The sequence below is a fragment of the Liolophura sinensis genome, chromosome 11, assembly GCF_032854445.1.
Source record: "Liolophura sinensis isolate JHLJ2023 chromosome 11, CUHK_Ljap_v2, whole genome shotgun sequence".
Classification (NCBI taxonomy): domain Eukaryota; kingdom Metazoa; phylum Mollusca; class Polyplacophora; order Chitonida; family Chitonidae; genus Liolophura; species Liolophura sinensis.
Window position 1 is genome coordinate 12971814 of NC_088305.1, and position 20391 is coordinate 12992204.

General features: G+C 41.0%; 2 protein-coding genes across 3 annotated transcripts; one reads left to right on the forward strand and one right to left on the reverse strand.

Moving 5' to 3' along the window:
- Nucleotides 1-790: 790 nt before the first annotated feature.
- LOC135477458 (progranulin-like) lies at nt 791-14999 on the forward strand. Of its 2 annotated transcripts, XM_064757571.1 has the most exons (10): nt 961-2147; nt 3640-3879; nt 4742-4975; nt 5649-5882; nt 7154-7387; nt 8789-9022; nt 10701-10934; nt 12333-12566; nt 13387-13620; nt 14480-14999. In XM_064757571.1, the coding sequence occupies exons 1-10, from the start codon at nt 1953-1955 to the stop codon at nt 14621-14623; spliced, it is 2217 nt and encodes a 738-aa protein (XP_064613641.1). In that variant the 5' UTR covers nt 961-1952; the 3' UTR covers nt 14624-14999. The 2 variants fall into 2 exon arrangements, with proteins under 2 accessions (XP_064613643.1, XP_064613641.1); XM_064757573.1 differs by lacking the exon at nt 12333-12566 and having other exon boundaries at nt 791-2147.
- Nucleotides 15000-15142: 143 nt separating this feature from the next.
- LOC135478092 (uncharacterized) lies at nt 15143-20111 on the reverse strand. The gene is made up of 4 exons (XM_064758363.1): nt 20054-20111; nt 19545-19792; nt 18844-19069; nt 15143-15444 (listed from the first exon to the last, which is right to left on the reverse strand). Exons 2-4 carry the CDS (start codon nt 19771-19773, stop codon nt 15363-15365), a joined length of 537 nt encoding a protein of 178 aa, XP_064614433.1. The 5' UTR covers nt 19774-19792; nt 20054-20111; the 3' UTR covers nt 15143-15362.
- Nucleotides 20112-20391: the final 280 nt, after the last annotated feature.

A 20391-nucleotide genomic window follows, 5' to 3' on the forward strand; every position in this document is an offset into this window, starting at 1 on the left:
CCGGGCCCCGATAGCACAGTTGTTAGAGCATCCGCTTTGGGAGCAGTAGATCCAGGGTCAGTCGTATGACTGAAAAATTGTTAAGCACGACGTTAAACCCCAAGCACTCACTCACTCACTCATTCACTAAACATGTATGCTTTGGGGTTGTTAGTTCATTGATATTTTTGAGCTTAGACTGAAAGTGAGCTTTCAGTATGGGTAAAAAACAAGCATTGTCAGCATTTGAGCAGCACATAAAAATATATGCATAGTGGCAAGAGTTCATTATTTTAAGAACATATATTTTATAAGGTAATTACAAGTGCTTTCTCTTCAGTTCTTAAGGCATGTATGGGCGTGATACTGGGGACGAACCATGTTGAACGTGTGGATAGGGATGTGTATCAAGTACCTGCTGGCTCAAGGGTCAGGTACAGCTAAACTGCTGACTCGTTGATTTTCACCTACTTGTCTATGTCAACATTATCATATATACATTGATACGTAGACAAGATTGTTAAGAGTACAGGTAAATACAGGTGTGGTAATCAGTTGGCACACGGATCCAATGTACTTTTTTTATATATCCTTTAAATTTTCTCTCTCTGCCCCATAGGGTGCTGGGTGCCTTATAGACACTAAGGCACATCTTGGCCGAAACGTTTTTGCAAGCTACACAGGTGTCCATACATGTGGAATCAATGAACCTTGCCCTGCAGACATCTAGATCAAAGGGTGTGTTCTGGATCTTTGATTAGCTTGGCTATCTCTGATGGGGGCACTTACTGTATAGTATGTGAACTCATTGACACAACCAGGCAGAGTCACATACATGCTGATTATGGGATGGTTGGAGGTGTGGCCAGGTCATGTGATAGAATCACGTGATCACATGATCAAGTGAGAGACCATGTGGATGTCACAGTGCAAAGTGCAGGCCATAAAGATATTAATCAAAGCACAGGGTGAACACTTGTAAAAATGTGGCGTGTGTGAACATGGCAAGGAGTTAGGAGAATCAGTTACTGCGTGACTGTTTTGAACCTGATCTTAGCCTAATTTGTGTTGAGAGGAAGTGTCTTACTGTCACCTGAGTGGGTGGGATTTGCAAGCACATGACTGACATCTGACATGGATGTATGTTATTACAGTGAAGCACAAGACTCATTGTCATATGTCACGTTTTTTTCATTCATTGCTAGCAAATATTGAGCCTTAAATTGATTGAATGCAAATCCACACACAGGGCTTTAAAACAGGGCTTTCATTTTGGTAAATGAACCCACCATTTACCTTTTCCACATGACAGCAGAAACGTGAGATTTGTTTGTGAGGTGTGAAACTACCTGTATGTGAAGTAGGACCTAGCCTGTAGAAGCAGGCCTTTATACAATTCATGAATATGTTATGCCACAACTATACCAACTGTTTTCTACTCAATAGAAGGTAGAAAAAGACGACGTCCTACATGTATCATTGAAATTATTAAATATGCAAAAATTATGCACAGAGGCAAATTGTCTGGTTACTCACACAAATGAACACTGACATTCCTCAGATTGCAGGCTCTTTTCAAATTCTGACATTTTCTGAAATGTCCAAGCACTTCACAAAAATTGGTAATGGTCATTACTCACTGCCATGACTATTCTGTGGATCTTAAGTTTTCCTTTTCTCTTTTTTCACCTCTGCACGGTTTCCACCCACCATTATGTTGGCCACTGTCGTATAAGTGAAATATTCTTGAGCACAGTGTAAAACACCAATCAAATAAATAAAAAATGTAGAGGTAGAATTATGAGATTGTAAAGTAGACATTGATTTGATCAGGGGAGGAGACAATCATGTCTGGGAAATTTTAAAAGATATTTTAAAAGAAGTACTGTATTTTACATATGTGATGTTTGTTCTTAAGTTGACTGTAAATAACTGGTTTTTCGTCTTTATTTAAATGTTATTTTCACTTGCAGATGCTAGCATCAGTCCTCTGTGGCTGTCTTCTGGTGAGCTCAGCACTGTCAAGTACACTTTTCTTCAAACCGCATGAAAGGCCCGTAGAGAAAGTGGAAAATGTGGTGTGTCCAGATGGTCAATCCCAGTGTCCAGATGGAAGCACCTGTTGTAAACTGGCCTCTGGTCAGTACGGATGCTGTCCCTTACCACAGGTAATATTCCCTTGTATTCTTGCCTTGTCTTTTTATGGTTTAGTGGAGAAGCTTGCAAGCTGTACTAATTTAATCATATCAAATTAGGATTAAGGAATTAGTAAAAATGGACTACCCCCCTTTTGACTTGTCATCATCTCCAGTTGCAGTATCTCTTTGGTTAACACCAGTGACATAGTGGATAGAATGTATGCTGCATGAATAGTAAATCTGGAGTTAATCTGGAGTGAAGCTAAGAGTTAACTCGATAACCTTCGTGTACAGTACATATGTATATATACTTCCTTTCTTGGTGCCCTAATGCAGCTTAATGACCCAGGAGTCTCTCACCAATACGGTCACTGTGAGTTCAAGCAGCTTATGCTGGTTTCTTCTTCGGCCGTAGATGGGAAGGTCTGTCAGCAACATGCGGATGGTTGTGGGTTTCCTACCACCATAATGCTGGACCCCATCGTATAAGTGAAATATTTTTGAGTATGGCGTAAAACACCAATCAAATCAAATAAATCCTTTCTTGGTGCACAATGTAACAGGAATTCATAGTTTTGCAGGGATGCCATTGCTCAGACCCAATCATCGGCACACCTGACTTGATTACTCGAGGTGAAAAGCAAAATTTAACCCAGGCAAGATTGGCCTTGAATAACATTTTACCACAAAAATGAAAAATATAGCCTTTAGGTAAGAAATTCTTTCAGGAAAAGTAACCAGAACGTGCCTCGCCATCAAATATGATAGTTTCAGTGTTCTGTAGTACTTTAAGCTTTAGGAATCAGAAAAAAATCAACGTTTCGCACGTTTGGTTCTGTGTTATTTATCACCCCCTGCTCCTTGCGAGGAACTCGGGTGCTTGAAACTATGAATATTTCATGTACTGGTTGGACAACATGCCTGTAAATTGACTCTGTGGGGTGTTTTGTCTTGGGTTTTGTCTTCCAGTGAGGCAGCACTTCACAGTTCATACAAGGTGGTTGTTATACTGGTGTGACTGAATTATTGTTGAAAGTGACATTGCACGCCACGCAAAGGGAAAAGTAAATTTTTTTTTAAATGAAATGGCACCTCTCACAAATGCAGTCGCTGTGAGTAATGACCATATTCCATTGCTTTGTATCATAAAATAGGATACAATGCGGTCGCTGTGAGTTTAAGTCCAGCTCATGCTGGCTTCCTCTCTGGCCGTATGTGGGAAGGTCTGGCAACAACCTGCGGATGGTCATGGGTTTCCCCCAGGCTCTGCCTGGTTTCCTCCCACCATAATGCTGGCCGCTGTCGTATAAGTGAAATATTCTTGATTACGGCATAAAACACCAATCATATAAATAAATAAATAAATGAAATGGCTGAAACATTGAAAGCATGAAAAGTCCATGATGTTTATTCTCTGGGATTGGGAAGTAGACACTTAATTATCAATGTCTGGGTAACTGATTCATGTATATGTTACTTGTATGCATTAACATTGGCTGTTGGAAATTTTGCCTTTCTTCAGGCTGTGTGTTGCTCTGACCACACCCACTGCTGTCCCTCAGGCACGACCTGTGACACCAGTCAGGGCAAATGTAACAGAGGCCATAGTAGCATTCCGTGGTTTGAGAAGCAGCCATCAAAGCCCATTCATACAGTCACCGTAGGGAATGTGGTGTGTCCAGATGGTCAGTCCCAGTGTCCAGATGGAAGCACGTGTTGTAAACTGGCCTCTGGTCAGTACGGATGCTGTCCCTTACCACAGGTAATATTCCCACATTTCCAAAAACGTTATTTATTTATTTATTTGATTGGCGTTTTACGCCGTACTTAGGAATATTTCACTTGTACGACGGTGGCCAGAATTATGGTGGGAGAAAGCTCATGACCATCTACAGACCCAAAAACCTTACAAGCTTTTGTTTCCCCGACTGGTTTCTTCTCACCATAATGCTGGCTGCTGTCGCAGAAGTGAAATATTCTTGAGTACGACGTAGAACACCAATTAAAAAAATAAATAAATAAACAGACAAATTTAAGGTTAAATTTTAATATGCCACGTTTTAATGTCAGCTCTGCTTGTACAACATGATGTTAAATCACATATCATCAATTTAACTCATACGATCATCAAACTTATTTCCCATGATTTGCTCAGGTTCTACTTGAATTTCTGTAATTATCTGTTGTCATGCCCAGGCTTTACCCCGTACAACTCTGATCATTACATTACACCAGCCCCAATCTAAGGTCAGTTCTGGGTCAGGTTACACCTAAGACCTTAAAAGAGAAAGTTGTAAATTCCTCACTTGACATTCACCATTAAAGGGGATAGTGCAACGACAAGTTGACCTGTATCATTATAATGGCTTGGGCTAGGGGGCTTACTTGCCTTTGGTAAGTCGTCTCAGTGCAGCAGCACTAGACGAAAGTGGGGTGAAATCCGTCCTGCAAAAAGGAGGCACACTACATGTACATGCACTCTAAGGACTCCGTCAATGTTATATGACTGAAAAATTGTCAAGTACCGTGTTAACTACTAAGCACTCACTCACTCACTCTGGTCATTTTCATTTACATGTAAGGATGCATGCATTGTTGTTGACTGTGGGTTCTGTTTTTTCTAGGCTGTGTGTTGCTCCGACCACACCCACTGCTGTCCCTCAGGCACAACCTGTGATACCAGTCAGGGCAAATGTAACAGAGGTGAGATTAGCACCCCCTGGCTGAAGAAACAACCTGCCCTGCCCAGAGTGAATGTTGGCAATGTGGTGTGTCCGGATGGTCAGTCCCAGTGTCCAGATGGAAGCACCTGTTGTAAACTGGCCTCTGGTCAGTATGGATGCTGTCCCTTACCACAGGTAACAGTCCAGATTTGCAAACCATATGTTAGCCAGTATTTCTACATGATTAGGTATCATACAGCACATACATGCTTTTATATATCACTTATTTTCACTCCAGAAAGAACATTTTAAGATTCGATGTTAGTGAACTGGCAAAGCTTCAAACGTGGAATCTGAAAGATTTGATAGTCCATTGCTGACTTGCTTGTCATAAACCATCACTGCCTCTGAAGAATTCCAGCCTTGAATATTCAAGATTCCCCTGCTTCCACTGTTCTTGAGGTGTTGGCGTCAATTGTGTAAATCTTCAACCTTTTCAACCACTAAAAATAACTTCTTTCATGGAATTTATGTACACAATTATTATGAAAATGATGGCAAAATTGATTGGTTTGTGTCATTAAAGGTGCAAGCTTCATAAAACTGCGCAAACTATTTCTCAACACTTGCTGATTCTCTCAGAATGTTTCAAAATATTGGTTGTAGAGATGGTTGAAAAAGTTGAAGAATTAGGGTCAGTGTGATGTGGCACTTTGTCATACAGTCTTACATGAAGGTGGCTGAAGACCACTTGCCTTCTACCAAGATGACTTCTCACATATGGCAATGATTGCTGCTTCATATTTAAGTTTATAATTTCTGTTCTCATTAAATTGTTTCTAGTCAGATTTGACTTTTTTTCCTGCAGGCTGTGTGTTGCTCTGACCACACCCACTGCTGTCCCTCAGGCACAACCTGTGATACCAGTCAGGGCAAATGTAACAGAGGTGAGATTAGCACCCCCTGGCTGAAGAAACAACCTGCCCTGCCCAGAGTGAGTGTTGGCAATGTGGTGTGTCCAGATGGTCAGTCCCAGTGTCCAGATGGAAGCACCTGTTGTAAGCTGGCCTCTGGTCAGTATGGATGCTGTCCCTTACCACAGGTAAAACATATTTGTCAAACAGTTTCTAAATTTTCTGCAAGCAACATTAATTGAAACATTAGTATCTGTTTCATCAGTCAGTTTAGGACAAACAGTGTGCCTGCCTCCTGCATCACATTCCACCACGAACCACCCCCCACCCCCCAATCCCACCTCCACCACCCAATCCCACCTCCATCGCCCAATCCCACCTCCACCACCCAATCCCACCTCCACCACCACCACAACTGCCACCACCACACCACCACCTTAGAAATTGGCCATAAACTGAAAGTGGATGAATGTACCCCTTTTGCCCGTGGCATTACCACCCCTTGTGGTGACAAACTTACTTGTTAATATTCCATTCTGGGTGGAAGCCATTGTGACATCAAGAGTGATTGATGGATGAAACAGATGTGACCAGTGTCATGAATGTGTGTGATGTCAGGTTAACAATTGATTATATGATAGTCCAGATTTATCACTCGTGTTCTGGTGAATCAGAAGCTTTGTTAAAATGTTGTTGTTGTTTTGTGTGCGGCAGTTTGATATATCATTGTACACAGTATAATACATATGCAAATAAGCTTGCATGTTCAAATACCACTTTCGCCACAATATGGCTAAAGTGTTGCTAATGTGGCTTCCTCTTCAACCGTGTGTGGGAAGGTCTGGCAGCAACTTGCAGATTGCCATGGGTCACTGTACACAATTTAATACTTGTACAAATGAGGTTGCATTTTCGAATACCACTTTCACCACGATATGGCTAAAATATTGTTAATGTAGAGTGAAGCAATTATCATTGATTCAAATACCACTTTAAGTCGAGAAGTTCGTCAGGCACAGTGTACGTGGTGAAGGTTGGTGGTATATTCTTGGCGCTCTGGTTTCCTCCAGTTGCTGTGAACTCTGGTCCAGATCATGCTGTCTTCCTCTTCAGCCGTGTGTGGGAAGGTCTTGCAGCAACTTGGGGATTGCCATGGGTTTTCTCTGGGTTCTACCTGGTTTCCTTGCACCATAGAGCTGACCGTGTGGTATAAGTGAAATAGTCTTGAGTATGGCATAAAACATAGATCAAATAAGTAAATAAATGAAGAAACCATCCACCTGAAAAAATTTGGTCTTTTTGAAATTTGTTTTGGTGAACACTACAGGAACACAAGGGAATTTCTGTAATTTTTGTTTACTGGATAAGAATTGGGGTTGAGGGTAAATCCTGGTACATGCTGCTGTTGATTAATAGAGGATGCTTGCATGATTGTTCACAGTGGGTTCTTTTCTTCTAGGCTGTGTGTTGCTCTGACCACACCCACTGCTGTCCCTCAGGCACAACCTGTGATACCAGTCAGGGCAAATGTAACAGAGGTGAGATTAGCACCCCCTGGCTGAAGAAACAACCTGCCCTGCCCAGAGTGAATGTTGGCAATGTGGTGTGTCCAGATGGTCAGTCCCAGTGTCCAGATGGAAGCACCTGTTGTAAACTGGCCTCTGGTCAGTATGGATGCTGTCCCTTACCACAGGTAAAACATATTTGTCAAACAGTTTCTAAATATTCTGCAAGTAACATTAATTGGAACATTAGTGTCTGTTTCATCAGTCAGTCTAGGACAAACAGTGTGCCCGCCCCCTGCATCACATTCCACCACGAACCACCACCCACCCCCTAATCCCACCTCCACCACCCAATCCCACCTCCATCGCCCACTCTCACCTCCACCACCACCACAACTGCCACCACCACCAGTACCACCTCAGAAATTAGCCATAAACTGAAAGTGGATGAATGTACCCCTTTTACCCGTGGCATTACCACCCCTTCTGGTGACAAGCTTACTTGTTAATATTCCATTCTGGGTGGAAGCCATTGTGACATCAAGAGTGATTGAAAGATGAAACAGATGTGACCAGTGTCATGAATGTGTACGATGTCAGGTTAACAATTGATTATATGATAGTCCAGATTTATCACTCGTGTTCTGGTGAATCAGAAACTTTGTTGAAATGTTGTTGTTGTTTTGTGTGCGGCAGTTTGATATGTCATTGTACACGGTATAATACATATGCAAATAAGCTTGCATGTTCAAATACCACTTTCACCACAATATGGCTAAAATATTGCTAATGTGGAGTTATGCAATAATCTTTCATTCAGATACCACTTTAAGTCGTTTAGTTCATCAGGTACAGTGTACGTGGTGAAGGTTGGTGGTTTATGCTTGGCACTCAGGTTTCCTTCAGTTGCTGTGAGCTCTAGTCCAGATCACGCTGGCTTCCTCTTCAGCTGTGTGTGGGAAGGTCTGGCAGCAACTTGCAGATTGCCGTGGGTCACTGTACACAATTTAATACTTGTACAAATGAGGTTGCATTTTCGAATACCACTTTCACCATGATATGGCTAAAATATTGCTAATGTAGAGTGAAGCATTTATCATTGATTCAAATACCACTTTAAGTCAAGAAGTTCGTCAGGCACAGTGTACGTGGTGAAGGTTGGTGGTATATTCTTGGCACTCTGGTTTCCTCCAGTTGCTGTGAACTCTGGTCCAGATCATGCTGTCTTCCTCTTCAGCCGCGTGTGAGAAGGTCTTGCAGCAACTTGGGGATTGCCATGGGTTTTCTCTGGGTTCTACCTGGTTTCCTTGCACCATAGAGCTGACCGTGTGGTATAAGTGAAATAGTTTTGAGTATGACATAAAACACAGATCAAATAAGTAAATAAATGAAGAAACCATCCACGTGAAAAAAATTGGTCTTTTTGAAATTTGTTTTGGTGAACACTACGGAAACACAGGGGAATTTCTGTAGTTTTTTGTTTACTGGATAAGAATTGGGTTCCCGTTGAGGGTAAATCCTGGTACATGCTGCTGTTGGTTAATAGAGGATGCTTGCATTATTGTTCACTGTGGGTTCTTTTCTTCTAGGCTGTGTGTTGCTCTGACCACACCCACTGCTGTCCCTCAGGCACAACCTGTGATACCAGTCAGGGCAAATGTAACAGAGGTGAGATTAGCACCCCCTGGCTGAAGAAACAACCTGCCCTGCCCAGAGTGAGTGTTGGCAATGTGGTGTGTCCAGATGGTCAGTCCCAGTGTCCAGATGGAAGCACCTGTTGTAAGCTGGCCTCTGGTCAGTATGGATGCTGTCCCTTACCACAGGTAAAACATGTTTGTCAAACAGTTTCTAAATATTCTGCAAGTAACAATAATTGGAACATTAGTATCTGTTTCATCAGTCAGTCTAGGACAAACAGTGTGCCCGCCCCCTGCATCACATTCCACCATGAACCACCCCCCACCCCCTAATCCCACCTCCACCACCCAATCCCACCTCCATCGCCCAATCCCACCTCCACCACCACCACAACCACCACCACCACCAGTACCACCTCAGAAATTAGCCATAAACTGAAAGTGGATGAATATACCCCTTTTACCCGTGGCATTACCACCTCTTCTGGTGACAAACTTACTTGTTAATATTCCATTCTGGGTGGAAGCCATTGTGACATCAAGAGTGATTGAAAGATGAAACAGATGTGACCAGTGTCATGAATGTGTGCGATGTCAGGTTAACAATTGATAATATGATAGTCCAGATTTATCACTGGTGTTCTGGTGAATCAGAAGCTTTGTTGAAATGTTGTTGTTGTTTTGTGTGCGGCAGTTTGATATGTCATTGTACACAATATAATACATGTGCAAATAAGCTTGCATGTTCAAATACCACTTTTGTCACAATATGGCTAAAATGTTGCTAATGTGGAGTTATGCAATAATCTTTCATTCAGATACCACTTTAAGTTCGGTAGTTCATCAGGTACAGTGTACGTGGTGAAGGTTGGTGGTTTATTCTTGGTACTCAGGCTTCCTCCAATTACTGTGAGCTCTAGTCCAGATCACGCTGGCTTCCTCTTCAACCGTGTGTGGGAAGGTCTGGCAGCAACTTGCAGATTGCAGTGGGTCACTGTACACAATACAATACATGTACAAATGAGGTTGGATGCTCAAATACCACTATCACCCCGATATGGCTAAAATATTGCTAATGTGGAGTTAAGCAATAATCTTTCATTCAAATACCACTTTAAGTCCAGTAGTTTATCAGGTACAGTGTATGTGGTGAATGTTGGTGGTTTATGCTTGGCACTCTGGTTTCCTTCAGTTGCTGTGAGCTCTAGTCGAGATCACGCTGGCTTTCTCTTCAACCATGTGTGGGAAGGTCTGGGAGCAACTTGCAGATTGCCGTGGGTCACTGTACACAATTTAATACTTGTACAAATGAGAATGCATTTTGGAATACCACTTTCACCACGACATGGCTAAAATATTGCTAATGTAGAGTGAAGCAATTATCATTGATTCAGATACCACTTTAAGTCGAGAAGTTCGTCAGGCACGGTGAACATGGTGAATGTTGGTGGTATATTATTGGCGCTCTGGTTTCCTCCAGTTGCTGTGAACTCTGGTCCAGATCACGCTGTCTTCCTCTTCAGCCATGTGTGGGAACGTCTGGCAGCAACTTGGGGATTGCTGTGGGTTTTCTCTGGGTTCTAACTGGTTTTCTTGCACCATAGAGCTGACCGTGTGGTATAAGTGAAATAGTCTTGAGTATGGCATAAAACACAGATCAAATAAGTAAATAAATGAAGAAACCATCCACCTGAAAAAATTTGGTCTTTTTGAAATCTGTTTTGGTGAACACAAGGGAATTTCTGTAGTTTTTTGTTTACTGGATAAGAATTGGGTTCCCGTTGGGGGTAAATCCTGGTACATGCTGCTGTAGATTAATAGAGGATGCTTGCATTATTGTTCACTGTGGGTTCTTTTCTTCTAGGCTGTGTGTTGCTCTGACCACACCCACTGCTGTCCCTCAGGCACAACCTGTGATACCAGTCAGGGCAAATGTAACAGAGGTGAGATTAGCACCCCCTGGCTAAAGAAACAACCTGCCCTGCCCAGAGTGAGTGTTGGCAATGTGGTGTGTCCAGATGGTCAGTCCCAGTGTCCAGATGGAAGCACCTGTTGTAAGCTGGCCTCTGGTCAGTATGGATGCTGTCCCTTACCACAGGTAAAACATATTTGTCAAACAGTTTCTAAATATTCTGCAAGTAACATTAATTGGAACATTAGTATCCGTTTCATCAGTCAGTCTAGGACAAACAATATGTCCGCCCCTTGCATCACATTCCACCACGAACCACCCCCCACCCCCCAATCCCACCTCCACCACCCAATCCCACCTCCATCGCCCAATCCCACCTCCACCACCACCACAACCACCACCACCACCAGTACCACCTCAGAAATTGGCCATAAACTGAAAGTGGATGAATGTACCCCTTTTGCCCATGGCATTACCACCCCTTGTGGTGACAAGCTTACTTGTTAATATTCCACCCTGGGTGGAAGCCATTGTGACATCAAGAGTGATTGATGGATGAAACAGATGTGACCAGTGTCATGAATGTGTGCGATGTCAGGTTAACAGTTGATTATATGATAGTCCAGATTTATCACTCGCGTTCTGGTGAATCAGAAGCTTTGTTGAAATGTTGTTGTTGTTTTGTGTGCGGCAGTTTGATATGTCATTGTACACAATATAATACATGTGCAAATAAGCTTGTATGTTCAAATACCACTTTCGCCACAATATGGCTAAAATGTTGCTAATGTGTAGTTACGCAATAATCATTCATTCAGACACCACTTTAAGTCCAGTAGTTCGTCAGGGACAGTGTACGTGGTGAATGTTGGTGGTTTATGCTTGGCACTCTGGTTTCCTCCAGTTGCTGTGAGCTCTAGTCCAGATCACGCTGTCTTCCTCCTTAGCTGTGTGTGGGAAGGTCTGGCAGCAACTTGCAGATTGCCGTGGGTTACTGTGTACAATATAATACACGTACAAATGAGGTTGGATGCTCAAATACCACTTTCACCACGATATGGCTAAAATATTGCTAATGTGGAGTGAAGCAATAATCTTTCATTCAAATACCACTTTAAGTCCGGTAGTTCGTCAGGTACAGTGTATGTGGTGAATTTTGGGTATATTCTTGGCACTCTGGTTTCCTCCAGTTGCTGTGAGCTCTAGTCCAGATCACGCTGGCTTCCTTTTAAGCCGTGTGTGGGAAGGTCTGGCAGCAACTTGGGGATTGCCATGGATTTTTTCTGAGCTCTACCTGGTTTCCTTGCACCATAATGCTGACCGTGTGGTATAAATGAAATAGTCTTCAGCATGGCATAAAACACAGGTCAAATAAGTAAACAAATGAAGAAATCATCCACGTGAAAAAATTTGGTCTTTTTGAAATTTGTTTTGGTGAACACTACGGGAACACAAGGGAATTTCTGTAGTTTTTGTTTACTGGATAAGAATTGGGTTGCCGTTGAGGGTAAATCCTGGTACATGCTGCTGTTGATTAATAGAGAATGCTTGCATGATTGTTCACTGTGGGTTCTTTTCTTCTAGGCTGTGTGTTGCTCTGACCACACCCACTGCTGTCCCTCAGGCACAACCTGTGATACCAGTCAGGGCAAATGTAACAGAGGTGAGATTAGCACCCCCTGGCTGAAGAAACAACCTGCCCTGCCCAGAGTGAGTGTTGGCAATGTGGTGTGTCCAGATGGTCAGTCCCAGTGTCCAGATGGAAGCACCTGTTGTAAACTGGCCTCTGGTCAGTACGGATGCTGTCCCTTACCACAGGTAAAACATATTTGTCAAACAGTTTCTAAATTTTCTGCAAGCAACATTTATTTAAACATTAGTATCTGTTTCATCAGTCAGTCTAGGACAAACAATGTGCCCGTCCCCTGCTCAAGAGTGATTGAAAGATGAAAAAGATGTGACCAGTGTCATGAATGTGTGTGATGTCAGGTTATCAATTGATTATATGATAGTCAAAATTTATCTGTCGTGTTCTGGTGAATCAGAAGCTTTGTTGAAATGTTGTTGTTGTTTTGTGTGCAGCAGTTTGATATGTCATTGTACACAATATAATACATGTGCAAATAAGCTTGCATGTTCAAATACCACTTTCGCCACAATATGGCTAAAATATTGCTAATGTGGAGTTAAGCAATAATCATTCATTCAGACACCACTTTAAGTCCGGTAGTTCGTCAGGTACAGTGTTTGTTGTGAAGGTTGGTGGTATTTTCTTGGCGCTCTGGTTTCCTCCAGTTGCTGTGAGCTCTAGTCCAGATCATGCTGGCTTCCTCTTCAGCCGTATGTGGGAAGGTCTGGCAGCAACTTGGGGATTGCCATGGGTTTCCTGTGGGCTCTACGTGGTTTCCTTGCACCATAATGCTGACCGTGTGGTATAAGTGAAATAGTCTTGAGTATGGCATATAACACAGATCAAATAAGTAAATGAATGCAGAAATCATCCACGTGAAAAAATTTGGTCTTTTTGAAATTTGTTTTGGTGAATTCTACAGGAACACAAGGGAATTTCTGTAGTTTTTGTTTACTGTTAAATAGAGGATGCTTGCATTATTGTTGATTCTTGGTCTTTTTATTCTAGGCAGTGTGTTGCTCTGACCACACCCACTGCTGTCCCTCAGGCACAACCTGTGATACCAGTCAGGGCAAATGTAACAGAGGTGAGATCAGCACCTCCTGGCTAAAGAAACAGCCTGCCCTGTCCAGAGTAAATGTGGGCAGTGTTATGTGTCCAGATGGTCAGTCCCAGTGTCCAGATGGAAGCACCTGTTGTAAACTGGCCTCTGGTCAGTATGGATGCTGTCCCTTACCACGGGTAAAACATATTTGTTTTTTTTTCTAAATATATGTATATATTTTTTCTAAATTTTCTGTAAGCAACATTAGTACAGCTGTATCTGTTTCATCAGTCAATCAAGGGCCAACAATGTGCCCTCCCCCTGCATCAATGAACCATTATTGTGTCCACCAACCAAAATATAGATACTCTGTTCTGGAATAATGGAAATTGTGCTGAGACGCAGTAGTATTGCGAGACATATTTTGTGGAAATAAGGGGAGATAACCTCTTAATAGAGTGGCTCTTTATATTAGATTTTTATTTTTCCAGCTGCCAGCTTTGCTAAATTGTTATTTTTATCCAGTTTGACAAATCTACATTCCTGTTTTTCTTGTTTCATTGGGAAGTGGGTCATGGCCGATTTGAAACTTGTCTTTCCGTTGCTATGAAACATATGATGTGGGTTTTATCCAGTAAACAAAAACTACAGAAATTCCCTTGTATTCTTGCAGTATTCACCAAATCAAATTTCAGAAAAGACAAAAGTTTTTCAAATGTCTCATTTCTTCATTTATTTACTTATTTGATCTGTGTTTTATGCCATACTCAAGATTATTTCACTTATACTACGTATTCAGCATTATGGCGAAGGAAAGTTTCTAGTATACCTTTGCAGGGTTTGTGGTGCCTTGGGTTTGCACAGTCTTAACATTCAGTGAAGACCATTTGTTTTATCCAATATGGTTTTGGAAACCACCTGGAACACTTGGGTTTCCTCCACCAGTAAAACTTCCTGCCAATTCTTTAGTGTAAAGTGTTAAACAACAATCAAATAAATAAGCAACTAAGTAAATGCTGTTGTTGTTGTACTGTAGTTGTGTTGTCTTGTCTATAGGCTGTTTGCTGCTCCGACGGCCTCCACTGCTGCCCTCAGGGAACCACATGTGACCTGTCCCAGGGGAAGTGTAACCGTGGTGTCATCAGCCTACCCTGGGTAGAGAAACTGGTGGCAGCTGCCAGGGATCCTCCAGCAGTCTAATTGTGCTTGTCACCTGTGACCTGGCTTCATGTGAAGAAGACTGGCTTCAAGTGTAGGAGACCTGGCTTCATGTGAAGGAGACCCAGTACTTCAGACAAAAACCTGGTGGAGAGAAAACCTCTTCTGTTGTGAAAAATGTGTAACAAGTTAACAACAATCATTTGACATCCCATTCAGAAATTACCTGAATTCATGTTTTCATGAACATTTCTTGTTAATAGTGCATGTATTTACTGAGTTCACTGCATGAGGGGAAAAAATACAAATGTTTCAAGCTCATCTGGACGCCTAAATTAGACTGAATATTTGCCTCCCTCATATCCGTGCCTTTTTTTGTAGGTGTTTATATACATACGGTGACTTACATTTACTTCCATATTAGTTTTTAATGGTATTCATTGGCAACGAAATAACCATCATTGATTGGTGATTACCACCAGCCAATCAGTAAATTGTAGAGAATTTCAAATTGTTTGCTTTATAACCTCTTCATATTGTGACATCTCCACAGGTATATACCATCTCTTACCCTGATGATAAGTCCATCAATTTTCATTCTAGTTTGGTTCTAATCTATGGGTTAATACTGTAGGTTAATGTGATATTGTATTTAAAATTAACCAAGTACAGTGTTCAATACCAGCTTTTAAAGCAGCATTTTGTGCGTGTGTTATTACCACGGTATTTATGATATAAAGATTGTGTATCATCTGTTTGCAGTGGCTATGTGCATCGAGGTTTAGGTACATGTACAGATAATGGAGATATGTATAACTAATGAACACATGTTAGATTTTGTTTTTAGCATGATGTTGTAACTTCTCACTCCCAATCCATGTACCCCCTTTCCCCAGGAGTGCATGTGATCAAACGGATACTCATTCTCTGCGGCAGGCTTTCGTAAGCTTTGCAGCATCTGAAAATACACCACCAATGTTCTGATGAGAATAGTTGTGACTGACTGACTGAGTTGTGATGCCCTTAAGTAACCATTTTTTCCCCCAGAAAGTTCCTCGTAACTTTTCCCCAGTTTGAAGGAAGTCGTCTTTTATTTCTATTTTCGTGAAGTTACCTCCCTTTACCAATACGTAAATTTGTGACCTTTACATTTGTTAGTGTTCTGTAGATGGCTTGTTTTTAATGGATGTCGCTTTTGGAAAATTGAAAAACTTGATTCGATGATGTATTTTAATGTCTGAGCAACTTTTATAAGGGTTTGATGACGAGTTAAGGACACATAGTTTGCTTATAGTTTTGTAAGGCAATCATTCAAACATAACACCGTAACGTGCATTAACTTCTATATTAGAAGAAGTATGAAGTTTGTATCAGTGGCTATGTGTATTGTCTGTGTTAAATGTGAAACCTTTGTCAACCCTTGCATTGTTGTTTTATTACATAACTCTCAGTAACTGTTGCATTCCACTAAATTTCAAATACGGATATTAAATGATTAAATTGTTGCACATACTTTGAATTAATTTTAATTCATCGTAGTTTGTGTGTTGGTCAAAGAAGTGAATGTCAGTGTAAATTTGTCAAATGTAACAAAAAAAATAATATAACACGTGTCTCACACAATTGTATAGAATTTTGTTTGAAATGTCAAAAAATATGTTCATTTGAACACGTGAATGTTAAATTTTATCCTGATGGTTGACAATGTGACTGTTTGTCATTGACATATTTTTGTATCGTGTAAAAAAACTTGTCAAACTTTTATATCATATTTGTTCAAAATAAAGAGGGCTTTGTAAAGACACACCAAGTTTGTTCTGTTCTCATCAGATTTAAGCACGGCGTTGTAAAGACATTCCAAGTTTGTTCTGTTCTCATCAGATTTAAGCACGGCATTGTAAAGACATTCCAAGTTTGTTCTGTTCTCATCAGACTATGATATAGACACTTGAACTTTTCTTATGCACTTGCTGCAGATGTAGAGGCCTTCAGCCTCGTACGTTGTTTCCAATGATACGCTCCTTGAAAACCTGGGTCCAGTTGTTCAAAATTGTGTTAAGATTTAATTATACCAGATTTAAATTTAAACCTAGTCTGCAATTTTGTACAGTTGCAAAAAAAAAAAAAAAAAAAAAATGGGTAGCAGTATATTAAATATAAACAAAAACTGCTGCTGTTACAGTTTGACTTTGGTCAACTGCATTGGCTGCTGGATTTGTATAAAATTTAATTATAAAATATGATTTAATACCTGTATTACCTAATACACTTTTGACCAACTGGGCCCAAAAGGCCAGATTTCAATACCCAGTTACATGGGGCAGGAAAAAGACTTGAAAATTAGCAAATCTTGGGTCTTCCTAACTTATACATTGAGCGTAAGAGGACTGGCCAATTATTGGTGCACCCATTGTCGGTTTTCTATAACTAAGTGGGAGTCCTGTTTGGTGTCTCTATGGTGGATTTGCAGTGAGTTCTGCAATTCAGGCAATTTGTGGTGAAACAAATTGTGATAAATCTGGGATAAACTGCAAGCTGTCCTTTATTTATAAGCTTTTTTTTTTCAAACTGCTCATCCCAATGTCATTTGGTCTACAGAAAAAAAAACATTATTTTAGGGATAAGGCTTAGTTTGATCATTGATTGATTAGCTTCAACGACCATACAGTATTCATGACCACTGCTACTCCAAGCTGCAAATTCCAATGGTGGAATGACCTGGGTAGCAGGTTGCAAAGGTCTGCAACTGTCTCCATAGTTTGAATCAAGCCAGTGTGAGTTAGATTTGGTAGGAAGGCTACCAAACAGCTCACCAGTAGGAAATGTGTGAATACAAAACTTCAGTTTAGTACATTTGAAAGGCTTAAAACATAATATGGATTCCTGTGCTTGGTAATTTACGGTAATTAACGCCCGTGTAAAGCATCAACTATGATCAGAAAAGACATATCTCTAGAATTTGTGCTATATCAGGAAACTGTACCGGTAATCCCTAATAACGATAATACTATAACTTAAAAATCCACTTTCTAAATGACGCCAACTAATCTGATATACCGCTACTCAGGGAAAAGTGGGTGTTCAATGATCATAGATCGGTCAGGCTTCCTCCACCATGATGCTGACCGTCGTCGTATAAATAAAATATTCTTGACGACACCAACCAAAAGAAACTAAATAAATATATTACCAGTGCCCACAAGCGCAGGAGGTCCCACTCCCTTATTTCAAACATCACTAACGCAATAGTGTGGACATAAATATAATGCACAAAACATATCAGAGTTGAGTTTGAACATCCTATACATAAATATATTGGTCTCGCGAGAAAAGTTAACGTAATATTTATTCGCCTTATCTTTATTTCACTTAGTATATTATATGATATACAAAATGAAGCTTTCTTAATTTTCGATGCCAGCCAGTTTACATTATTAACATCCGGGTGATCAGTAAAAATGTGTCCCTTCGCGCCTCACGCCTGCGCTCTGAATCACACGCTGGGTAACTTTGTGGAGAGGTTAGCCCTTTTAAAGCTCTGTCTGATGATCATTTTTCAGGTGAACAGCTTTTGTGAGCATGATTAGATTTCATCCAGTATTTCTCAGTTATCACTGGAAAAGACGTTTTTAATGTGAGCAGGTTCAGACCTCACTACTTAGTGTCAATGATCACTTTACTGTTAAAGACGTGATGTTGTCAACATACTTTCGCTTAATCCACTGTTTTCAATTTATCACCATCCTAGTAAAGACGTGTTATTGGGAGCTCAGTTATTACCTTCCTGGTAAAGTCGTGTTGTTTTGAGCATGTTCAGACTTCATCCACTATTTCTCAGTCATCACTTTTTTCCGTAAAGAACGGATGTTATCAACAGATTTATACTTAATCCATGCTCCGTTTTCAATCGTCACTTTCGTGGTAAAGACGTGTTGTTGTGGGTATTTTTATACTTAATCCGTTTTTTTTATAAATAATAATCGCCTTCCTGGTAAAAACGAATTGTTGCAGGCATGCATGTTTAAACTTTACATGTTTCTTTTCAGGAACCGCTTTCTTGGTAAATACTGACTGTTGTGGGCATTTTTACACGTAACACACTATTTCGAATAATCACTTTCCTGGTAATGACGGGTTGTTGTGAGTATGTTTAAACTTAATCCGTTTCTTTTCAATAATCACTTTTCTGGCAAATACTGACAATTGTGGCCATTTTTACACGTAACCCACAATTTCTCTGTGATCACTTTCCTGGTAATGACGGGTTGTTGTGCGCGTGTTTAAACTTAATCCAGTCCTCCTCGTTGATGAAGAGTAAAGCTTCAGCGGGTACATTAGCTCCGCTCTGATCATTAATCCACGTGTCATTCTGCTGCATGTAAAGCCCTGCCCCCGTCCACACGTGGTCCCAGCCCCCAGGCTTCTGCAGGATTAGCTTCTCGTGGGGTGTGCTCAGACGCCCGTGGGCAGGGTTTTTAAATAAAACACCTGAATGAGAAGTGAAGGATATAGATAAGAGACAATACCATATCATCAAACGATTCTTAAAGCAAGTTTCTACATACGGCAAACTTTGAAAATGCGATTTGAACATTTGTTTTGAATCCCGTAGCTAAAATTTGGAACATTCTGGAAGCTTTAAGGGAAATAAAACGTGAAACTGGCGTCACATTCATCTACACTTTTTGAATGTTTCTTTCTGCTGCAAGATGCTCACTTCATTTTCATGAGGTCTTTCTTTCCAGTTATGACACAAATCTGTTATGACTTATTGCCACAGCATTGACAATATTTCAACCAAACCCTGCTGTTAGGAGAATGATTTTAAAGGTCCTATAATCCCTTTTGACCTTATAGGATGAAAACCACTTCATTTACTGGGATATCAGTGATCGAAAAAAGTATACGACCCAATACTTTACGTAAAAAAGATTAGATTTCCTGTCTCCTTAAATGGCCTTACCCCCTGGGGCTTTGTCATCCCCAAGCTGCTGAATGACTGAGCGAAAAAACGCTTGCTTCTCAAACAAGATGGCGTTGATTCTGTCTTTGGGCGGGACGTCCCGGTACTCGTGGTACATCTGCCAGCCTCGTTCTGATGGTACGTAATACCCCGAGCCCTTCCAGTACGGGGTCTTCCCTTGCCAGCAGGGGTCCCGGTACGACTGTGGCCCTCCGAGGGTCTGCTCCATCGATGGGCGTAGTGATGGTCTGAAATGCACCATCTATACATTTGAATCTAGGATCGAAACAGGCATTCGAATTCCATATTGGATCGGTGTACTGGGTCTGTAATGGAAAGACCAGGTAGTTCCCATACCAACATTCAGCACAATCCATCAAAGAACTAAGAAAGTATATAAAGTATGAAATTAGGCTGAAATCATGTAAAGATAAGTCATCAGTAGTTTTCAATGAGGACGAAATCGCGATGAAGACCTACAAGTATGTTTTCGGTAACTCGATACGTACTTGTTATTATCCGTGAAATGATGAATTTACACAAGAGATTTCTTGTCGCATGCATAAAAAGCCAGTTTTGCCTATACGGAATAAGTTTCACTGCTCGGTACTGGGCAGTTATTGCGCAATATTAGAAAGTTCCCGCACCTGCAGCACAACATCGTTTAAATCCGTAAAAAAACACTTCATAACAAGCTCTCTTAAATTTACGAGCACGAAATAGCCATGCTTGTTTGTTTGTTTTGGGGATTCAAATCACGACTGTGTCTCCTTGTTGCAGGCCGGAACAAATGCCGACATGATTACAGAGCTGCCTGACTGGAACGTCATTCCACAGACACCAGGCA

Bases quoted from the DNA above. Each gene is read 5' to 3' on its own strand.
- LOC135478092 (XM_064758363.1), bottom strand. From the start codon at position 19,773: ATGGAGCAGACCCTCGGAGGGCCACAGTCGTACCGGGACCCCTGCTGG. The intron at 19,070-19,544 runs GTAAGGCCATTT...CTTCTCATTCAG, and splicing joins GGATGACAAAGCCCCAGGGG to GTGTTTTATTTAAAAACCCT. The intron at 15,445-18,843 runs GTCATTACCAGG...ATTGGGAGTGAG, and splicing joins AAACACGCGCACAACAACCC to AAGTTACAACATCATGCTAA.
- LOC135477458 (XM_064757571.1), top strand. From the start codon at position 1,953: ATGCTAGCATCAGTCCTCTGTGGCTGTCTTCTGGTGAGCTCAGCACTG. The intron at 9,023-10,700 runs GTAAAACATGTT...CTTTTCTTCTAG, and splicing joins GATGCTGTCCCTTACCACAG to GCTGTGTGTTGCTCTGACCA. The intron at 13,621-14,479 runs GTAAAACATATT...TCTTGTCTATAG, and splicing joins GATGCTGTCCCTTACCACGG to GCTGTTTGCTGCTCCGACGG.